This window comes from Sorex fumeus, unplaced genomic scaffold (genome assembly GCF_029834395.1).
Source record: "Sorex fumeus unplaced genomic scaffold, SorFum_2.1 ptg000032l, whole genome shotgun sequence".
NCBI classification, from domain to species: Eukaryota; Metazoa; Chordata; class Mammalia; order Eulipotyphla; family Soricidae; genus Sorex; species Sorex fumeus.
In genome coordinates this window covers 15344222-15365799 of record NW_026606089.1, presented here as the reverse complement: position 1 = coordinate 15365799, position 21578 = coordinate 15344222, and the positions used below count along the sequence as shown (strand labels likewise).

The 21578-nt window shown below is 51.7% G+C and overlaps 1 protein-coding gene across 1 annotated transcript in view; it reads left to right on the top strand.

The window, feature by feature from the left end:
* MYO18B (myosin XVIIIB) overlaps nt 1-21578 on the top strand; it is a gene marked incomplete at its 5' end in the record, with an annotated part of 197630 nt that overhangs the window by 77452 nt on the left and 98600 nt on the right. The window contains 4 exons of the mRNA XM_056116572.1: nt 2553-2676; nt 3490-3690; nt 10221-10331; nt 13370-13474. Of these exons, the coding sequence (XP_055972547.1) occupies nt 2553-2676; nt 3490-3690; nt 10221-10331; nt 13370-13474 (541 nt within the window). The remainder of the gene's footprint in view (nt 1-2552; nt 2677-3489; nt 3691-10220; nt 10332-13369; nt 13475-21578) is intronic.

The following is a 21578-nucleotide window of genomic DNA, read 5'->3' as shown; positions in this document are numbered from 1 at the left end:
CCCCAACCTCGCAGTGGTGGGACCCCTCACTGCAGGGACTCAGGACTCTCCCCTGCCAGCCCTCCAGGAAAGCCTGATTCTTCTTCCTTACCCATCACACAATGCCCTCCGTGCCACCACTCTTTCTCAGCGGACGTGGCCGCGGTCTCTTCACGTGGGGGAGAGAGCAGCATTTTATGTTTGTTTGTTTGGGGGTCAACCACCCAGAGGTGCTCAGGGCTGACTGCTGGTGGGGCTCAGGGGGTCCTGTGTGGAGCTGGGGATCCGAGGTGAGCACGCCCTACCCACTATGCTTGCTCTCTCTCCCTCCCTGTCTGTCTCTCTCTGTCTTTGTTTGCTTCTCTCTCCTCCTCTATCTCCTCCCTCTGCCTCCCTCCCTCCCTCCCTCCCTCCCTCCCTCCTCCTCTCTCCCTCCTTCCCTCCATCCCTCTCTCTCTCTCTTCCCCCCCCTCCCCCAGGGTCTTGGGCAGGTAAGTGGGTTCACGCTCATCCCCGCACTTAAGAACACGGGGCTGAATCACCCCACCTGTCGGAACTTGGTCTTCCGTGAGATGAGCACGGCCCCTGCTCTTTGATGCTCTGTGCTGGGGTCAGGTGTGGGCCCAGGCCTGAACCCAGCCGTGAGGGTCATTATTATCATCACAATGTTTCCCTTCTCGGACAGCCAATCGGGCCTCCCGCAACAAGTCACCAGCAGCCAATCAGAGAGCTCGGGGGCTGTCCCGACTGCAGAACATTGTCAGATGGGCCCTGATTGGCTGGCCCGACAGCAGGACATTGTCAGATGATCCCTGATTGGCTGTCCCGGGAGTCTGGGGCTGAGGATGAAGGACCCGAGATGCTCTTGGATGAAGTGCCGGGCGCCTTCTGCTCGCCGGGGCCCCAGTCCTAGACCTCCCCGAGTCCCCGAAGCAGTGAGACCTTTTCAGTGGAAGGAGGACAAGTGACAGAGTCACCCTTAGAGACGTTCTCAGTGGAAGGAGAACAAGTGACACAGTCACCCTTAGCCAGGCTTGGCGGCACCGCCTCTGTTGGCTTCCTCGCCTGCGGCAGGGACCAGCCACGTGCCTGGAATGAGGCCCGGTCCGGGAAACGCTTCTCACCACCACCAGCACCAGGGGGGCACAGGTGGGCCCACCGTCCCCTGATCATCCACAGGGCCCCCAGTGGCTGCCTCTGGTCCCTGTTTCCTGCTTCAGACACACATTAAGGTGAATGGACAAAAGGCCAGCGTTTCCCAGGGAGGCTGGTGCTCACACGGGGCGCAAGAAACCCGACCCCGACAGTCTCCGCGGCTGGGAGGCCCCTGGTGCAAAGATGTGGCTTCATTCGTTCACCTCTTCATTCACCCATCCAAGACAGTTAGAGGCCAAGTTGGGACCTGGTAGAGCCAAGTGTTCTTGGCATATGTTGACGAATAAGGACAGCTTTGAGATCTCTCTCTCTCTCTCCTTTTTATTATTATTATTATTATTATTATTATTATTTTGCTTTTTTTGGATCACACCCGGAGATGCACAGGAGATACTCCTGGTTCATGCACTCAGGAATCTCTCCTGGCGGTGCTCGGGGGACCATAAGGGATGCTGGGAATCGAACCTGGGACTGCCGCATGCAAGGCAAACGCCCTACCCACTGTGCTATCGCTCCAGCCCTCTCTCTCCTTTTTAAAAATATTCTATTTGTAGGTACTTTTATTCTAGTTTTCTATACAGGCACACGTAGATTGTTTGGAGGGTCACACCCGGTGGTGCTCAGGGCTTAGTCCTGATTCTACATTATCACTCCTAGAGGAGCTGGGGAGTGGGGGAGGGGAACATATGTGGTGCTAGGGATTGAATCTGGGTCAGTTTGTATGTAAGACACATGCCTTAGCCTGTGTACTCTCTCCAGCACCTGGTGTACATATATATGTATATATAATATATATAAACATACACACATATATGTATGTTTATAGATTATTTTTAAATCACATTTTAAAAATGTTTTGGGTTTTGGGGCCACCCCTGGTGATGCCACCCCGGCTCTATACTCAGGAATTACTCCTGATTGTGCTTGAGGGACCATATGGGCTGCTGGGAATCGAACCCGGGTTGACCATATGCAGGACAAGCACCCTGCCCACAGTACTATCTCTCAAGCCCCTTTTCATCACATTTTAAAATAAGGACCCAGCATTTCTATGGAAACTCTATCAACGTTTCTTCCTGGGTCTGGGGGCTTGGCTCAAAGCACTGTAGTGCCTGCTTGACTTGCTGGAGCTCCGAATCTCACCCCTGCACGGTATGGTCCCCCAGGTACCTCTGGGAACAATCCCCAAGCACCGAGCCAAGAGTGTCGCCTGGGACACCAGTGGATGTGCTCCAGAAAGCCAAACAAGTTGCTCTCTGGCTCCATCACCCCATCCTGCAGCCGCCACCTTTGGTCCAAGCATGGATCTCACTCTTTGTGGCTTCCCACTGGGCAAACTCACAGCCTCTCTGCACACGCCTCCTCCCTGGTGCCCACCCCCACAGGTCTTTACACTCGCTCCTGCTCTGCCCACCTAGGTTTGACATGCAGCTGGCCCAGGCCCTGGGGGAGTCTGTGTTTGAGAGGCGACTGCGTGAGAAAGTGATTCAGGAGAACGCTAGTATCCGGTGGGAACTTGGCCAGCTCCAGCAGCAGCTGAAGGTAAGAGCCAGGGGGCCACGGAGCTCCGTGGGCCCTTGGTTGCTGCCTGTCCCCCAACCCCACACACTCCTGCTTGAATAGGAATGAGAAGAGAGCGCTGGGGTGGGATGGAAGGGGAGAGGGGAGGTTTGCTCCCCTCCAGCCACTTTAGAAAACTAGCAAACAGACGCTCAGGGCAGCATTGGTGTCATGGCTCCTTGCTCGCTCGTGGTCCTTCGCGGTCTTGTGCTGGTTCCCCACCCAAGTTCCCAGGTGCCCACCTGGGTGGTGTGGGAGACTTAGAGTGAAATGAATGGCCCAGACCGTGCTTAGCTCAGAGAATTGAGGGAGATTTCATTAAGCTCTGACTCGAGCACCTCACTCCTTGGCTCCTTATCCTGGCCCAGCTCCCTGTCACCCCTGGGAGATCCATCAAGCATTGAGGACCCCCACAGTCCCGTCCCAAGAGATTTGAACCCAGGCCTGCCTTCTGGCCTGAGACTCATTTCCAGATCTTGGGTCAGCTGGTGCTGTATTTTGAACTCAGCCTGAGTTGGCTGCCAGAGTGGGTTCGGCCCTTAGGGTCTCTGGGACCAAACTAGCGGGGCATGAACCTTGCTTTCCCGCAAACATCCCTTTCTGAGCCCACCCAATGCTCTTGGCACTTAGGGAGCCTGACGGGGGTGCCCTGAGGGGCAGCAAAGACCTTGGTAGAAGAGAAGCACTGAACAGTGATCAGGACCCTACCGGAAGGACACGGAGGGTCCCTCTGCCACTCGGGGGAGGGGGTGGCCACGTGACTCTGGATCTGGGGTGGGCACTGTGTCTCTGCAGCAAAAGGAAGAGGAGACCTCGCAGCTGAAGCAGGATGTGGCGACCCTGCAAGCTCAGAAACAGGAGTTGCTGGTGACCCCCTCTGTGGGCGACAGCTGCATCAAGGGCCTGAAGGAGAGGCTCTGGAAGCTGGAATCCAGCGCCGCGGAGCAGGAGAAAATCCAGAGCCAGCAGGAAAACACCATCCGGCAGCTGGAGCAGGTGGGCGCCCAGCCCGCGGGGGTGCCCTGGACCCCGCTGGCCCCAAGGCGGAGCGGGGTTTCACTGAAGTCCAGCCTGGCTGTCAGCCTCAGGAGAACGCCCCTCAGGCATCCACGGCTTCCCCTCCCAGCCCTGAGGCCTGATGTTCAGGCCCGTCATCCACCCCCTCGTACTGTCCTGGCAGCACCAGCCCAGCCTCTACAGAGCAGTGCACCCCAGGGCCTTTGCACAAAGGGTCCCCACTCCCCTCACTACTCCCCTCTCCTTCCCTCCCCTCTCTTTTCCTTCCTTCCTCCCTCCCTCCCTCCTCCTCCTTCCCTCCCTCCCTCCCTCCCTTCCTTCCTTCCTTCCTTCCTTCCTTCCTTCCTTCCTTCCTTCCTTCATCCCTTTATTTGTGGTTGTGAGGGGCACACCTGGTAGCACTCAGGGCTTCGTCCTAGCTCTGCACTCAGAGATCACTGCTGGTGGGGCACAGGGGTGACCATATGGGGTGCTGGGGGTCGAACCCAGGTTGGCCATGTGAAGGCAAGCACCTTAATCCTTGTACTGTCTCTCCCAGCCCTGGAAGGCAAGAGTTTTTAACGGGGCCGCATCCAGCGATGCTCAGGGCTTAGTCCTGGCTCTGCACTCAGGAATCACTCCCAGCAGTGCTTGAGGGACGGGATGCCAAGGATCAAACCTGGGTTGGTCTCACGCAAGGCAAAGGCGCTACCGCTGTACTATAGCTGCAGTCCCAGAAGGAGCATTTTAAGTGGCTCTTGCTTATCAGAGCATTAATAGTGCCACCCAAATGCCTGACGTTTATAAAGTTCTCTCTGCATACCAACCTGCCCTCTGCCACCACACTACATCACCTGGCACATCTTCCTGCCTGCCTGCCTTCCTCCCACCTTCCCTCTCTTCCTCCCTCCCTTCCTTCCTTCCTTCCTTCCTTCCTTCCTTCCTTCCTCCTTTCTTCCTTCCTCACTTCCTTCCTCCCTTCCTTCCTCCCTCTCTCCCTTCCTTCCTTCCTTCCTTCCTTCCTTCCTTCCTTCCTCCCTTCCTCCCTCCCTTCCTTCCTTCCTTCCTTCCTTCCTTCCTTCCTTCCTTCCTTCCTTCCTCCTTTCTTCCTTCCTCACTTCCTTCCTTCCTTCCTCCTTCCTTCCTTCCTTCCTTCCTTCCTCCCTCTCTCCCTCCCTCCCTCCCTCCCTCCCTCCCTCCCTTCCTTCCTTTCTTCCTTCCTTCATTCCTTCCTTCCCTCTCCCCCTCCCTCCCCCCTCCACGCCAAGCAGTGCTTAGGAGGTCCTGGGCTCCTCCTGGTGACTCAGTTCCTGCAGTTCTGGGGGTTATCCAGGCCACCCAAGTGATGTTTGAAGTGTAGGCTTCAGGGCTGCACTCAGTGATTTTTTTTTAAATGTAGGAGTACTGCTGTTTATTCAACCCTTGATTAAGCTGATTGAATTGGGCATGAACTCCACAGCACTTTTTAAAAATTATTTCTTAAAAACTTTTTAAACTTGAATATCCTTGAGGTAGACCATGACAAAGCTGTTCATAATTAGATTTCAGTCATACAGTGATCCAGCACCCATCCCTCCACCAGTGCACACCTCCCACCACCCATGTCCTTTGTTTCCCTACCACCATACCCCAACCCCTGACCCCAACCCCAGCCTCCCTCTATGGGAGGCACATTCCTTCTTGCTCTCTCTCCCCTTTTCCTTTTGTGCATTATGGTTGGCAGTACAGGTGCTAAGAGGTCATGGTGTTTGTTCAGGGCATTTGGTATATTTATCGAGATGGTAAGGTTCGAGTAGCTTTTCAATTTGGTGGCAGCTTTGAGGTGTGGATGTGACGGGTGAGGCTTCCAGAAGTACAGGAAGGTGGGGAGAACGTAGCCCATCCTGTCTCTGAGAAAGCCTGGAGATTTCAGTCACAAAATCTGTGTACCAGAATTTTCAGCAGATTATATCTTGGTGGGCTGGAGCGATAGCACAGCAGTAGGGCGTTTGCCTTACAAGTGGCGAACATGGCCGACCCGAGTTCGATTCCTCCAACCCTCTCGGAGAGCCCGGCAAGCTACCGAGAGTATCTCGCCTGCACGGCAGAGCCTGGCAAGCTACCCATGATGTATTCGATATGCCAAACACAGTAACAACAAGTCTCATGATGGAGACGTTACTGGGCCCGCTCGAGCAAATCGATGAACAACGGGAGGACCATGAATATCTTGGTGAAGTCTATCCTGAGACGGTGGAGTCAGGCTGGGGGGTGTGGTGGCGATTTTGGATCGTGGAAGCAAGCAGCTGCTGGGGGCTCTGCTTGGGCGGGTCCCTGGCCAACCTTCCCCCCTCAAATTTACCCTGATCTATTCAGCCATGCGCGGGTCTGGGATTAACTGTGGTTTTTGATCTCTTTCGAGATTTATGGGTCTCTGAAATAAGCCTCATGATTGAGCTTGTATAGCTGAGCAGGAGGTGGTTTGTGGGCTTGTCTCCCATATACCTAACTCTAATTTCTCGGTAAGCTTGGCCCCAAGCTGTTGGGTCTGGCCAAAGGCACGGCAGCAATTTGAGGGTATCAGGCTACTGACGCACTCACCCTGCAGGTACAAGTTGACCTGCTGGCGGCACCATACTCCCCCGCACTCAGTGATTCTTGGAAAAACAATATAGCACTGGGGACTGGATTTGGATTGGCTGTATATGAGACCCTAACCTCTGTGCTCTCTCCGTTCTTACCTGGTGAGCGGTTAATCTCCCCACTCCACTCTCTGGACATGGAGTGGGGGTTCAGCGCTGTAGGGACTCTGGAGCCTCTAGCATCTGCCTCCACGTGGCCCCGGATGCCTGCCAAGTGCCAGCACTGGACAAAGACTCCAGGCAGGTCGTGGCCAGCGCTAGTCCCCAGGCTGCCAGGGTGCTGGGAGGACCAAGGCAGGAGGACTTAGCACGCCTGTACCAGCCCCTTCGAGAGCTGCCCAGTGATTTTTATTAGTCTGCTTGTGGGTTTCTCGTCCACTTCTCTGCAGAGTTTTCAGGCAGTGTTTTTCAGGCATCCACAACAGAATGGAAATGTCCTCTGTGCAGCCACCGCTGGAAAGCAGAGTCGCATTGAAGTGAGACGGTGGCGAGGCTGGCGGCTTCCCCTGTAGACTCACACCCTGCAGTGTGTGCGCTCCTGCCTGCCTGCCTGCCTGCCTGCCGTGACCAGAGAGAACCAGGAAGTCCCATGGACTTTCTCCCCAGGGAAAAAAAGAGAAGAAAAGAAAAGAAAATGAGGCATTTCCCAATGCTTGGCTCTGAAGGAATGACTGACAGTGGGTTCTGACACGCTTTTCAGGCTGGGGCCTCTTCCCCACTCCCCCCACATGAGCTCAGACTGACTCCGGGGATGGGGAGGGCGTCTGGGGTCTGTGGGGGAGGGCAGTGGCCAGGTGGGACCTTTGATTCTTGCTTTCCCCTCCCTGGTTGCATGGAGCCTTCTAAGCATAGGCATCTGTGAGGGGCAGGTCTGGGAGGCTCCGCCCCCACTCAGTCTGTGTTTATTGGGCAGTTACTTGGTGCCCAACAGTGTGTACAGGCAAAGGATGCCGCTGTAGCTAGGACAGACGGGGTCCCCAGCCTCCCCTGGCTTGTCATGCTACGGGGTATGAGAACGACTCACTTGCTGATGCGGTTTCAGGACCAAGTGGAGGTGGGGGAAGGGAGACTGGCCAGGAAGTCTTCCCGAGGTAGCGACTTTACTGAAGATGAAAGCAGAAGGACCAGTCAGCTGATCCAGAAAATTCCAGGCAGACCAGCGACAGCACTTCCCCCACCCTCCCAACCCGCACCCCTCCCCACCACCATGCCCACTCATTCCCCAAGGCCAGGATTCAGGATGTTCACATGGCATAGTCAAGATGGGCTCCCGGGGTGTCCTCTGGTCACTGTGACTTTAGGCGAGGCCCCATGACCTCTTTTCTCTCTACTTCAGTCTGTGTCTGCACCATGAAGTCAGTCTCATCAGCAGCCACCACCCTAAGTTCCAGTGCTGCCTCTGGGGGGAGGTGAAATAGCTGTGTGGGCCCCAGGGGCTCATGGAGGATGGTCTGGATATCTCATAGTGACCCAGTGTCTAGAAGAGAACCCGAGCTTTGGACAGTAGCGTTAGGAACGCCCTGCGCTCAGAAGCACCAACCCACCCTCTAACCTCAGACACCGGAAGTTAATGCTGCTTTGCCATGGCCTTCTTCCTCCTCCTCCTCCTCACCCCCTCCACCTCCTCCCCCACTCCCTCCTGACTTAACACTTTGCTGACCCAAAATTAATGCTTCCTCCTCCTCCTCCTCATCCCCCTCTTCCTCCTCCTTGCCCCTCTCCTCTTCCTCCTCCTCCTCTTCCTCTCTGACTTAACACTTTTGCTGACCCAAAGTTAATGCTTCCTTCTCTTCCTCTTCCTTCTCCTCTTCCTCTTCCTCTTCTTCCTCCTCCTCCACCTCTTCCTCCTCCTCCTCCATTATAAGGATAAGCCTGACTTAACCCCTGACTCCAAACATGGATCCTCTCCCCATCCTCCAGCTGCATGGTGCTCTTAGCTGTCTAGGAGCTCTTTATCGGTGACCAGGCCAGCACTTGTCCCCTGCAATCTTTTGGGACCTTGCATAAGCCAGCAGTGCATCCATTGCGTCCATCTGCAGGTGCCGACAGGTGTCCGAGAGGCCAGGAAAAAGTGAGAAGGAAAGATCCGTCTTCTGACTTACGCCCCTCACACCTTTAGAGCATCTCCCCATGACCTCTGTCATTTCACAGGAGGCGAGGGAGGAAGTGGACACTTTGGCCAAGCCTGCTTGCTGCCTGAGACGGCAGTTCGGCCCAACAGAGCTTTTTTGTGTTGCTCTTCCCCCCAGCCCTTCGGGTAAGAGTCACTGTCACTGTCACTGTCCTCCCGTTGTTCATCGATTTGTTCAAGCGGGCCCAGTAACATCTCCATCATGAGACTTGTTGTTACTGTGTTTGGCATCTCGAATACGTCACGGGGAGCTTGCCAGGCTCTGCCGTGCGGGCGAGATACTCTCGGTAGCTTGCCGGGCTCTCCGAGAGGGGCGGAGGAATCGAACTAGGGTCGGCCATGTTGGCTGCGTGCAAGGCAAACGCCCTACCACTGTGCTATCGCTCCAGCCCTTGGGGCAGAGTATCGTTGGCATTTAAAAAGACTGCGGTTGTTTCTGTCTTCACTTCACTGCCCCATTGGGGGCAGCCCTTGGGGAGAGGTGCTGTCCTGTGACTCGGCTGCAGGGTTGGGTGCTGAGTGCTCCCTGCAGACCTTCACCATTAAAGACTCTCTATGGGGCCAAAGAGATAGTGTCAGGGTCACGATGCCTGCTTGCCTTGCATACGGCCAGCCGTGGTTTGGTCCCTGGCATCCCACTTGGTCCCCAAGCTCGGGAGTAGTTGCTGAGTGCCATGCCCCTGAGGGCCGCAGGGGGTGGCCCCAAACTTCCAGTCCCTGCCAACTAATAAAAATAATGACTATCAAGGATAGCTAAAAATATATAGATTCTTGGAGTCTGTAGCAATAGATAAAGTACTGAAGTTTTGAAAAGAAAAAGTTTTAATGCTTAGGTAGGGGGTTGGAGAGGTAGCGCAGTGGGTAGGGCACTTGCCTTGCATGCTGCCAACCTGGATTTGATCTCCAGTATTCCATACGGTCCCCCAAACCCACCAGGAGTGATCCCTGAGTGCAGAGCCAGAAGTGAGCCCTGAACACCACCGTTTGTGTCCAAAGATCTGCCCTCCCCCCCAAAAAAAAGAGCATTAGGTAATTTTATTTTGCCAGAGTCTGAGAAACAAGAGTTTGGGGACATTCTCTCAAGTTTGCAGGTCATGAAAGTGAGATCTGGAACTGGAACCCAGGTCTTCTACTTTCCGTTCTAGAACCTTCCATCTGCTGCATATGGAAGCAGCAGATGGAAGGTTCTGCTTGTCCAGCCCTTGACTAGAGAGGGCTCGGTGGGGTTTTAGTGAGAGACTCTCTTCCTTCAGGGGAACATGGGTCCTGTCAGGCTGCCAATGAGGGAGCGTCGTGCCCTTTCTCAGTGTTTCCACAACATGTCACATTTGTGGTGCTAATTGCTTTATATGGCCCACGGGATGGGATTCTTGGCTGTTTCCAAGGAATGATCAGAGGCCCGCAGTCGTGGGGGGAGGCCGTCTCCCTCAGCAGGCTTTCTAATATCCACCAACAAATCCTCTCTGTACCATCCACCCAGCCGCCTACCCCCATCCCACGCTCCATTGCTGCTGCCTGCCAAGGAGGGCAAGGGAGTGCTCCCTCTCCCGTGTGGAGAAGTGTTCCGGAGTCTCCGTCCCTGTGCCCTGGAGAAGGGTGATGGGGGTGATGCCAGCGTGTGTGGCCCCCGGACACAGGGGATGAGGTGGCATCCTTGTGCTGACTTCTCTCGGGGCCCAGGGGGCAGGGGGAGGCTACACGATCCCTTCAACCCCGCCAGCCGTGGGCCATGCAGGTGGAGTGGCCCCTGTCTCAAGCCCCGCCTTTGCCTCCCCCAGCTCCGCCAGCGCTTCGAGCTGGAGATTGAGCGGATGAAGCAGATGCACCAGAAGGACCGTGAGGACCAGGAGGAGGAGCTGGAGGACGTCCGCCAGTCGTGCCAGAAGCGGGTAGGTGGGCGGCAGACACCGCAGGGCCTCAGGGTGCCGGCTTGTCCTGTCTTAGGGCTGTCTTCCCTGGGTGCTGTGAGGTTAGGTGAGCCTCTTTCTGCAGATTCCGGGGACCCAGATCCCTGGGTGGCCTTCTGGAGCGCAGGGCAGAAAGACCTTTTTTCTCGGGACCCTGCGACACCCCGAGGCCTCCAGCGCTATCCTGTGTATTCACCCCCAGATATCTGCCCAGATGCCTTCTGCCTGGGGACTAGAGACTGGTGCCGGTGTGGGGGCTGTTTCCCGAAGGGGACTGGTCCCTCCTGCCTCTTCCTCAGCCACTCATACCAGCTCTCACCACTTCTCTGAGCCCCTTGCCGACGTTTAAGAAAGACTTAAGCCTTGGAAATCTCCCCACCTAGGCAGCAGCGTTCTGACAATTCTCGGATGTTCTTTCATCTCTCTCTCGCTCTACAAATACCTCTCTCGCTCTCTCTACACACACACACATGCATCAGGAGAGTGATGGTTTGATCTAAATGGGGCCGTGCTGCCTGGAAGCTGCTGTTTGCACGGGACTCGAGCCCTGCACCTCCCACGCCGGTCAACACACATCTGGGATACACATTCTCATTTATTAATGAGTCCAAAAACACGTCTTTGCCCAGGGTCACTTGGCCAGGCAGGGACTGAGCTGAGGGACCAGGCAGACTCAAGATTGACCCCAAAGCCCAGTCGTTTAACCAGTCCATATGTGTGGGTATGCTTGTATGTGCATGTGTGTGAGTGTGTGTCTACATCCATGTACATGAGTGCCTAAGTGTGGATGTGCCTGCATATATGAAGATGTCTGTGTATGTGTGCGTGTGTACATGTGTGCATGCATATGTATGTATGTCCGTGTATCTCGTGTTTGTGTGAATCTCTGTGGGAGCACATGTGTGAGGGCATGTGTATATGTCCGTGTGTAAATGCACATGTGTAAGTGTATGAGGGTATGCATGTGTGGGGGCATGAGCATGTATGTGTGCAAGCCTATGTCTGCGTGTGGCTGTGCTTGCAAGAGTGTGTCTGCACGCATGTGCGTATGTATGCATGAGAGCATGTGCGGTGTGGATACACACATGTGTGTATGTGTGCAAATATTTGGACTGTGGGAGAGAATTTTGGAAGTACAGCAAAAGTCAGTCATGGGGGCTGGAGCAATAGCACAAGCAGGTAGGGCGTCTGCCTTGCACGCGGCCGACCCGGGTTCGATTCCCAGCATCCCATATGGCCCCCTGAGCACCGCCAGGGGTGATTCCTGAGTGCAGAGCCAGGAGTAACCCTTGTGCATTGCCGGGTGTGACCCAAAAAGAAAAAAAAGTCAGTCATGGGCAGTGCCACAGGCTCTGGTGCTCCTGGCATGGAACTTAGCCAGGGTTTTGCCACGTCCTGCACCCCAGAGCCCGCCATGGCTTTTCCTGCCAGGATGTCCTCCCCCTGCTCGGCCCCTGCCCCCGCTCCCCCCTCTCCACACATCCTGTGTGTGAGCACCAAGGGGGACAGTCTGCAGTGTGTGCTGCAGAGCTCTCGAGACATTCGCCACGTAGGGTTTGCGATTTTGTCCACATCCCACTGCGAGCTTGGACTTCTGCAGTCTGTGTTCCAGATGCATCTGTGAGCCGCGGGTCTTGCTCTCTCTGCACTAGGCTTGGGTATGAGTTTACTCTCCACACCCCTGATTGGTCACCCGCAGCCCTGTCCCCAACCGGGGACCCTGAACTGCCTGTCCTCGGCTCCTGCCATGTCCTCTAAGGTGAAGTCTGCCCAATTTGGGGAGCATTCGAAGAAGTCCCCCCCCCCCACCCCCTGCCACTAAGTCCCATGTGTGCCCTGAGCCTGGCTCTGGCAAGGGCCTCCTGTGGGTAGATTTATAAAGAGAAGGAGGGGTGGGTGAAGATGTGTTTTTCTTGCGTGACAGACACTGGCTTTGACACGTGCTTGCTGTCAGCGTCTCTTAGTGACAGGAAATCCGTAGCTGGGGGCCTGGGTCAGGGTTGGGGGTCCCGGGGGCAGACCCTGACTGACTGCTCTTTCTGACCTTGACTGCCTGTCTGTTGGGTAGGGTCGAGGCAGAGGGGCGCACAGGTGGTGGGGGACAGAGGGGGAGCTGGTGGAGTGGAGGCCGTGCTGGGCTCAGTGGGGTGGGGGATGCCACTTTGCTGGACTGCGGCCGATCGAGCAGAGCCAGCCGTGGGTCCCCCTAGGCAGCTCCCCGTGGCCGAATGGCTGCGTCCAGACTCCAGATCCTAGCCAAGTGTGGAGAGGGGCAGAAGGAGCAGACCTTTATTTTCAATGGCTTGGGGCCCTGACGAGGAGCGGCAGGGGGTGTCTGGCGAGGACCCCCTCCCTGGCCTGTAGTGGCGCTGGCTTGCTCTCTTACTGCAGGGGTGGAGGAGAGGGGGAGAAAGGCAGGGAGGAGGAGCGGGACATACAGGGAGCAGAGAGGCAAGGGGAGGGAGAGAGGGAGCAGGAGACAAAGAGGAGGAGGTGTGGGGTCCCCCGCTCCTGCGTCTCCGGCTCGGTGCCCGTGAAGGTCCCTCTCCGGCTTCATCCCAGCCTGATGGTCCCAGGTGCCATCATCGGGTCTAGTGTTTGAACAGGTGTCTTTGAGGACACAGAGGTGCCATCTGAAACAGTAAACGGGCTCTTCCGAGCAAGCGACACAGGCGGTGACTGTGCTGCCGTGCCGAGCTCTGACCAGCCAGTGTGGGAGACACGTGCCTATTCTGTGGGTCCCCACGGCTCTAGAAAGGGGACCAGGGAAAGAGAGCTCACATGAGGATAGTCCCCATGGCTGGCCAGCATTCCCTGCCAGTTCTACTAGCCTGGGCACTTTTAGGCACCTGCATGACCCACTGGGGACCTGGGCCCAGTCTCTGCACGGGCACTAGGTGGATGGGGTGCAGGCCGGCACACGAGCCCCTCCGTTCCCTCCCTGCCCCTCCAGGGGATGGACTGGAGCTAGCCGGGAGGACCCTTCTCCCTGCACACACCACTGCCTTTGTGTCCCACAGCTCCGCCAGTTGGAAATGCAGCTGGAGCAGGAGTACGAGGAGAAGCAGATCGTCCTCCATGAGAAGCAGGATCTGGAAGGCTTGATCGGGACCCTCTGTGACCAGGTAAGCAGCGGGAGAGGCCAGCGGACTCGGAGTGAGGGGGTCCCTCACTCATGGAGGGTGGGGTTAGCACTGTCACTGTAACACAGTCCTCCCATTGTTCATCGATTTGCTCAAGTGGGCCCAGTAACGTCTCCATTGTGAGACTTATTGTTACTGTGTTTGGCGTATCGAATACGTCTTGGGTAGCTTGCCAGGCTTTGCTGTGTGGGTGGGATACTCTCGGTAGTTTGCTGGGCTCTCCGAGAGGGGCGGAGGAATCGAACCCGGGTTGGCCAGGCTGGCTGCATGCACGGCAAATGGCCTACAGCTATGATATTGCTCCATACAAGCTCTCAAGGAGCGTGGGGTTACTTCTGGGTAAAGCCTTCAGAGGACAGGGGGACGGGGGACAGTCGTGGCAGACGTCTTAACTATGACATTGTGGGCTTTGCGAGCCCCATCTTTGTTGTGGGGTGTGGCAGGGGTGTTTGTCCATGGCTCTGCAGGCTGCACCCCTGGATGCCAGGGGCCCCACCCCACCTCCAGCTGTGACAGCCGGAAATGTCTGCAGCTGGGTCCCTTAGAAGAACAGACTGACATCCTGCCCTAACCCTCCTCCCCTCTACCTCCATTGAGAGACACACAGTCGGCAGAGGAGGACTCCCCAGTTCCGAATGGGGGCTGGGAGGATCACTCCCCCCCTCCCCCCCATTTTCCTACTGCATGAAGCCCCATGCCGGAGAAGGCTGTGGATTGATTTCTTTCCTTGTGTCATCGGGTGTGTTTGAAAGGAGACGCATCATGGGAACTCAGGGTCTTCTAATTGCTAACGATCTTGCCATCGATGAGCTTCCCCTGGAGTCCTTCCCTAGATCCACAAAGAAATATCATCACCCCACTCACACTCACACACACACACACACACACACACGGTCAACTAGGGCAGCCAAGCTGGGTTCAAAGAGGAACTGTTCATAGTGGTTTGTTTGCCTTTCAAATGATCCGGTGAATGGATGAATCCGAGCTCAGCATCCGTAGAAGTAGCGGGTGTGGGAGCCAGAAACTAGGGGATGCCACAGGAGAGTTGTAGAAACCTTCTTTCTGGGATTCCTAGCATTTGGGCCAGGGCACCAGGGCTATTGAGGTTATTTGAGCTATGAGGGTACAGTTCAACCCCAGCTTCTGGAACGGGATTTGGGAATCATCCAGAGCCCGCATGGAACAGTCAAGAAGCATGGGATGAAGGGAAGAAAGTTTTGTGTTTTTTTTTCATGAATCATGCTCAAATCAATTTTACTGAGAAATTTAACTGAGAGATGATTGGAAGGGCTGAGCATGTGCTTTGCATTCTGGAGACCTGGGTTCCAACCCCTGGTGCTGCATAGCCCTCCAAGAGCTGCTGGGAGTGACCCCCAAGCACTGAGCTGGGAGTGAGCCCCGAGCACTTAGTTGGTAGTGATCCCCACGCATTGAGCTGGGAGTAGTCATGCACATCACCGGGTGTGGTCCCAGAAACTACCTCTTCCCTAAGGAAATAAATTTAACCTTCAATGGGAAGGTCACTTTCAATGAAAAAAATACACAATTTTGTGTTAGTCACTAATTGGGACCTGATAATCATTGACTGACATGAATTGTTGGAAAGATATTGGTGAGGAGGTTAGCCAAGCACTTGAAATGCAATGTAACACAGGTGATACACACTCAACACCAAGGGGTACATCAGGGAACAGTTTCCAGTATTCAATGAAACAGTTTCCAGTATTCAATGCAGATACTTGGAAGGGAAACAAAACAGTTCAGAACTGATGAGTGGTTCCTTAGCTTCCTTTTTACCCCACACTTTTTGACTTATACCTGGTGATACTCAGGGGTTACTCCTGGTTCTGCACTCAGGAATCACTCCTGGCAGTGCTCAGGGATGGGATGCCAGGGATCGAACCCCAGTCAGCCGCATGCAAGGCTAATGCCCTACCTGTTGTACTGTTGCTCCAACCCCTTAGTTTCCATTTCTAATCTCCCTCCCTGACCTCTGTGTTCCCTCACCCTCCCCTCCCCAACCCTACCCCTCACAGGAAACCATTGGGGCTGGGGGCGGTGTGTGTGTGTGTGTGTGTGTGTGTGATTAATTCCCCAGCATGTCTGCTTAGCAGAATTTCTGGGTTGTATGAAAGCTCAATTCTTACTATTTGGATAAGTCCTGCGGGTCCCGGGGCTGAGATCTCCAAGCCTACTTGGATCAGGGCTGAGCATCTTCCACCCAGATCCTCCAAATTCCAGTAGGCGGGGGTCACACCCACCAACTGGCCCCCTGGCACCGTGTAATCCCATCAACAGCCAAAACCCAGAGACTATAAAACCCAGCTCCCAGAAGCGTGTGGCCGCATTTGTGGCCGTGCAACATCTTATTATCTCATTCTTATTTTGGACAACCTGGCAGGCTACCGAATGTAACCTGCCCACACGGCAGAGTCTGGCAAACTCCCCGTGGCGTGCCCAATATGCCAAATACCAGTAACAATGATGGGTCTCATTCTCCTAACTCTGAAAGAGCCTTGAATATGGCACTTTTTAAAAAAAATCTCAGGGCTAGGATGAAAAAGACCTTACTGGGGCCTGCTCGAGGCAATCGACGAATAACAGGATGGTCGTGATTGATTGTTGTGATGTCTGCTTAAACTTGAATCTTAGAGGCTACTCATGATTCCCTCCTTTCCTTTGCACCCCTCTCCTCAACCCCCAAAGCACTTTGATTTTGAGATTAGGCCTTGAACCATAGACGTGGCTCTAGTCCACCCTGGTAAGCGCTGCCCCTTCGTCTTTCCACCCCACTCTGCTCGGGTCATAGCTGCCTGTTCCTCTCAGATGCAGCCCTCAGAGATCTGATTGTGCAGATTCAGAGTTGTGTCTGCACCAAGGCCAGAGATTCTCCAGGATCTGTTACTAAAATAGGAATTCTGGCACCTCAGAACGTGAAATAGGAATTCTGGCCCCTCAGAACGTGAAATAGGAATTCTGGCCCCTCAGAACGTGAAATAGGAATTCTAGCTCTACAGAACGTGAAATAGGAATTCTGGCCCCTCAGAACATACCACTTGGGAACTAGATGTCCCAATTACTCCCCCAAAGAAACAGTGGCAGTTTTTACCCTCACCAGCGTTTTTCTTTTCCCAATTCCCCCACTTCCCCACAAACACGGGGTGCTGTCAGATATTTAAGAAGTCCTACCCGCTATTCTGTGTTGAACCACTGCCCCCCCACCCCGTGTCCCTCCTGTGCATGAGGGACATTGGTTAGGCTTCTCCCTGATGCCCCTCGTCTGTTATTTCCTCCTCTCCGGCTGTTGCTCAGTCGCCATCCTTCTGCCGAGACGCCGAGCCATTTCTACTTATGTATTTTACAAATATCTCTTACTGCGTGGCGAATCATTCCACTTTATGCCCTTCACTTAATAAAAACTGCTCCTTAAATAGTCATCCCAATCCATCACTTTTTATGGCCCGCTGCTTTTATATCATTAAGATACGGTTCCTTAGCTGAGGTCATAACCATATTTCATCATATGTTTTCAAGTTCTCAAGTTTCCTTTTGGACGATTTCAGGCCCCTAATCCAGATGGATTCTACTGCGGAGGGAGGGACTTTCTGCTTGTGTTTGTGATACAGAGCACCTCTGTGTCCCTTCATAAATATTTTCTTTGCAGATTCTGTGCATAGATGGACGTGCTTGCGGGCTCCATCTGTTCTCGTTGGTTCATTGGTCTGGGCCTGTTCCCTGTACTCTCAATGGCTGCTCTTTGGTTTCTTGTAGGACCACTCATGTCGTCATCAAAAACGTCTCATCCAGCCTTGCTCCTTTTCTCTCTCTCTAAGATTACCGAACAGATTCTGGCATGATTTATCAGATGTGTTGGATTGCATGTTAGTTGGGAACAGCTGACACTGTTGGGTGGGGGGACTCCCAAGAAGTGCCCAGGAGTCACTCCTGTTAGGGCTAAGGGACCACATGGGATGCTGGGGATCAAACTTGGGTCAGCCTTGTGCAAATCAAGTGCCTTGTGCTATCTCTCTGGCCAGTGTGTTTTTTCATAGTTCAATTATTTATTGAGGAGCTCAGACTTCCATCTCAGCTATTATATGTTTATCTTGCACTCAGCAAACATGCTGAGATCTTAGTATTTGTCATTTTTTCACCTGTCGATTCCTTTGAATTTTCTTCGTGGCCAGTCTTGCCACTTGTAAATAAGAATAGCTTTGCTTCTGCCTTTTCATTTTTCAGGCCTATAATTTTTTTCATACCTTTTTTTTCTCATTGATTTGGGGCCCCAAATCAATAGTAATAATGTAAATAGTAGAGAAGGCATCAGCATCTATTCCTTGTTCTTGATCCTAATGGAGATGCTTCTGAAGTTTCAATACATCCGTGACGTTTGCAATAGGTGTTTGACAAATCACAGAGACTCAATCTTCTGGGTGTCATTTTCTAATATTTTCAAAAATAACGTTTGGTTCTTGCATATTTTTAGATCTGCCGCCTGTGTCTTTTACTGCAGTGTGATTCAGATATACAAATGGGTCCTGATTCCTTTCCCAGCTAATCCTTACAGAGTTGTAGTATTTTAATGCATGGCACTGTTCTTTTGAAGTTTTTTTTCTGAAGGACAGCATTTGGGTCACACCCAACAGCTTTTCTCCTGACTCTGTGTCATATGTGGTGCCAGGGATCAATCCGGGGTCGGCCACATATAAGACAAGTGTCTCACTCTCCAGACCTGTTTGTGTTTGTGTTATAAACATTTTATTCAGCGTTTTGGAAACCTGGCACATACATAAGATTGGTTTGTTCTTTTCTCTGCCCTTGGTGGTTTTGTCCAGTGTTATATTGACCTCATAAAATGAATTTGAAATGATGTCAAAACAGTTTTTATCGAGATTTTATCATCCACTTCTGGAAGGCTTGATACATCTTGCCTGTAAACCTATTTTGGCTTCGTCTCATTTAGGGGATAGCATGAACATTTGATTACTACAATCATGTATGCTTACTGCCGTGCAGCTCAGTAATCATAACTGAATACAAATTCAGATATGATTCTTTTCCTTACTAAGTTTTGATATAGCTCGTATCTGATATTGTGATGTACGATTTCACTATTTGGATGTTATGTTACATGCCTCTAAGGTACACTTATTTGGGGCTGGAGTGATAGCACAGCGGGTAGGGCATTTGCCTTGCACGCAGTCAACCTGGGTTCGATTTCCAGCATCCCATATGGTCCCCCGAGCACTGCCAGGAGTAATTCCTGAGTGCACGAGCCAGGCATAGCCCCTGTGCATCGCCAGGTGAGACCCAAAGAGCAAACAAACAAATAAATGAATAATAAAATACTCCTTTTTTTTTTAAATTTTAAATTTTGGGCTGGAGCAATAGCACAGCAGGTAGAGCGTTTGCCTTGCACACGGCCCATGCGACTGACCCGAGTTCGATTCCTCCACCCCTCTCGGAGAGCCCAGCAAGCTACCGAGAGTATCTCGCTCACATGGCAAAGCCTGGCAAGTACCCATTACGTATTCGATATGCCAAAAACAGTAACAGCAAGGCTTACAATGGAGACATTACTGGGCCCGCTTGAACAAATTGATGAACAATGGGAGGCCAGTGCTACAGTCCTGAATTAAATTTTATTGAGGGAGGTGTCTCTCCAGAATTGCTCTGGGTCCTAGAGGCTATTCCTAGTGATACTTGGATGAAATCCTTTTAAAATTATCAGTTTACCTTGGATCACTGCTTTCACTTCATCCTCACAAGGTAATAAACATGCAGTCAAAATCTTCGTGATTTTTTTTCCCAACCTGTAAGTTATTTATCAACTTATTAGTATTTGGGATCGTTGAAATACAATTTTTTTCATTGATTTTAAACTTGGTATTATTTTAGACACATACCATCCTAGAATGCATATTAGTTTTTCTTTCAAATAGTTGATAACTCTTTTCTGCCTCAATGCATGTAATAAATTATTGTCTGGGAAAACATCTGGCTACTCTTGAGCCAAAATAAATTTTTGAGGCAGATATGTATATGGCAAATGGATAAAGTCTATTAACTTTGTGCTTAGAATTTTTATTTAAATAAGAGTGTAAAAATAAAGTTAAAGATATAATCATATATTTTTAATTCCTGCACGCTTTGGCTGCGTCTGCTCTACTTGCTCCTGAAAGAGTCCTACTAAATTCCCACCATAGCTGTGGTTTTGTCAAGTTTTGCTTATACTTTTGTTCAGTTTTCTCATTCTATATCTTGAGGTTATACTTTTAGGTACATCTTTGTTTGCTCTTGCCCTATTTCCTTGGCATATTATAGATGATGTCTTTCATTATTATTCCTCTTGAATAATTTCTCATTCATCCATGAATGAGCTTGGCCTGATTTTATTTTGCTTGAATTCTCGTTTGCTTGCAAAACCTGCTTCCATCCTTTCTTTTTCAACACTTTCCAAGGGGACGTGTGTTTCCTTTAAAGAAGTTGGAGACTTTTGTTTGCTTTTTTTTTTTTTTTGAAATGGAGGGACCCACACCTGTGCTCAGGGATCACTCTTGGCTGATTTAAATAAATGTTTAAAATTTATTTTTTAAGTTTTAAATTAAATTTTATTGGGGGGGAGGGAAAATGAATCTGGACAGGGCCCCATGCAAACAAATGCCTTACTCCTGTACTATCTCTTCCAGCCCAAAGCAAGATACTTTTAAACACAATGTTTTAATCTCCCAATGTTTTAATCTCTAGCTTTTTATAGGATAATTTACATTACAGTCAATGACCTATTTTTAATGGTTTCCATTTGCTTATTTGCATTTAGTATTCTTTGGCTGATTGTCCCCCTTTTTTTGCTATATCTTTTATTCCTTTTCTGCCTTTGTCCAATTTCTCATATTTTTTTTTTTGTTCTACTGATAAATCTGAAGCTCCCAACTACATTTTAATTCTTTCACTAGTCACTCATACATTTGAATTAGAATGCTTTCCTAACATTATTTAATTTCCCCAACAATGCTGTGGGTTGAGTTCGCACTCTCTCCTTTCTATAAGCGGGAGAAATGAAACTCAAGAGGTTAAACGAATTGCCCAAAATTGGACAGCTTGTTAGTGGCCTAGGTGGATTTGAAATGAGGGTTGTATCGTTTGAATGCTTGCCTATTGTTGCTGTTTTTTTTTCCATCTAACACCATGCTGCTTAAAGGTGATTAAGGTCTGTTTAACTAGATCATTCTTTGATGGCCCGTCATATTTAATAATGCTGCCAGGCTATTCTGCCCTGCCACCTTCCATTCTCTCTCCAGACCTCAACTTCCCCCTCTCAGCCTCCCTGATTCTCTCGAACACCACCTCAGATCATATTAGAAAAGCACTCAGAGCGTTCTTTGACAGCCTCCGTTTAACAAGCGCCCCCCAACCATTCTCCGCAATGATAAATGGAGATACAATTGAGGTTCGAATATAGCTTCCCACAACAACACTAAACATCATTTAGATTTATTGGTTAATTATTCACCAGCTTTATCTAAATTCGGATCTTTGTGCTGCAAAATGTGAACTCGCAGAATGACATTTATTTCCCATTAACCTAATGAGGTGTTTTTCCCCCATCCTCTCCTGTAGCAATTCATTATGAAGGGGATAATGGCTTGGTCCGAGATGCCGAGATGCTCTTGTCCTTTTTTTTTTTTTTGAAATGATCCCTCTGGACAGGAGACGGGCCAGCCCTTTTTCAGGGTCTTTGTGGCAGCAGACATGGTGGCATCTGAGTCATCTGTCCTGCATGATTTGGGCCAACATCAGGGAGTGTGTGTGCTGCCAACTTGTCCCAATGCACACAGAGCTTGTATAACAATGAAGGTTGCTCACCCTTTTGTTTGGGTAGGTGATAAAACACTCAGAGCTTTGGAGCTGGGGAGCCTGGGCTCAGATTCTACTGGACACAGTGGGGGACGGTGGTCGGGAGACCTATGTACTAATACTGAGGTCCCACTTAGGAAATCCCCCCCCCTTTTTTTAAATAATTTTATTTATTGAATCACCGTGAGAGCAGTTACAAAGCCTTCAGGTTTAAGTCTCGATCATACAA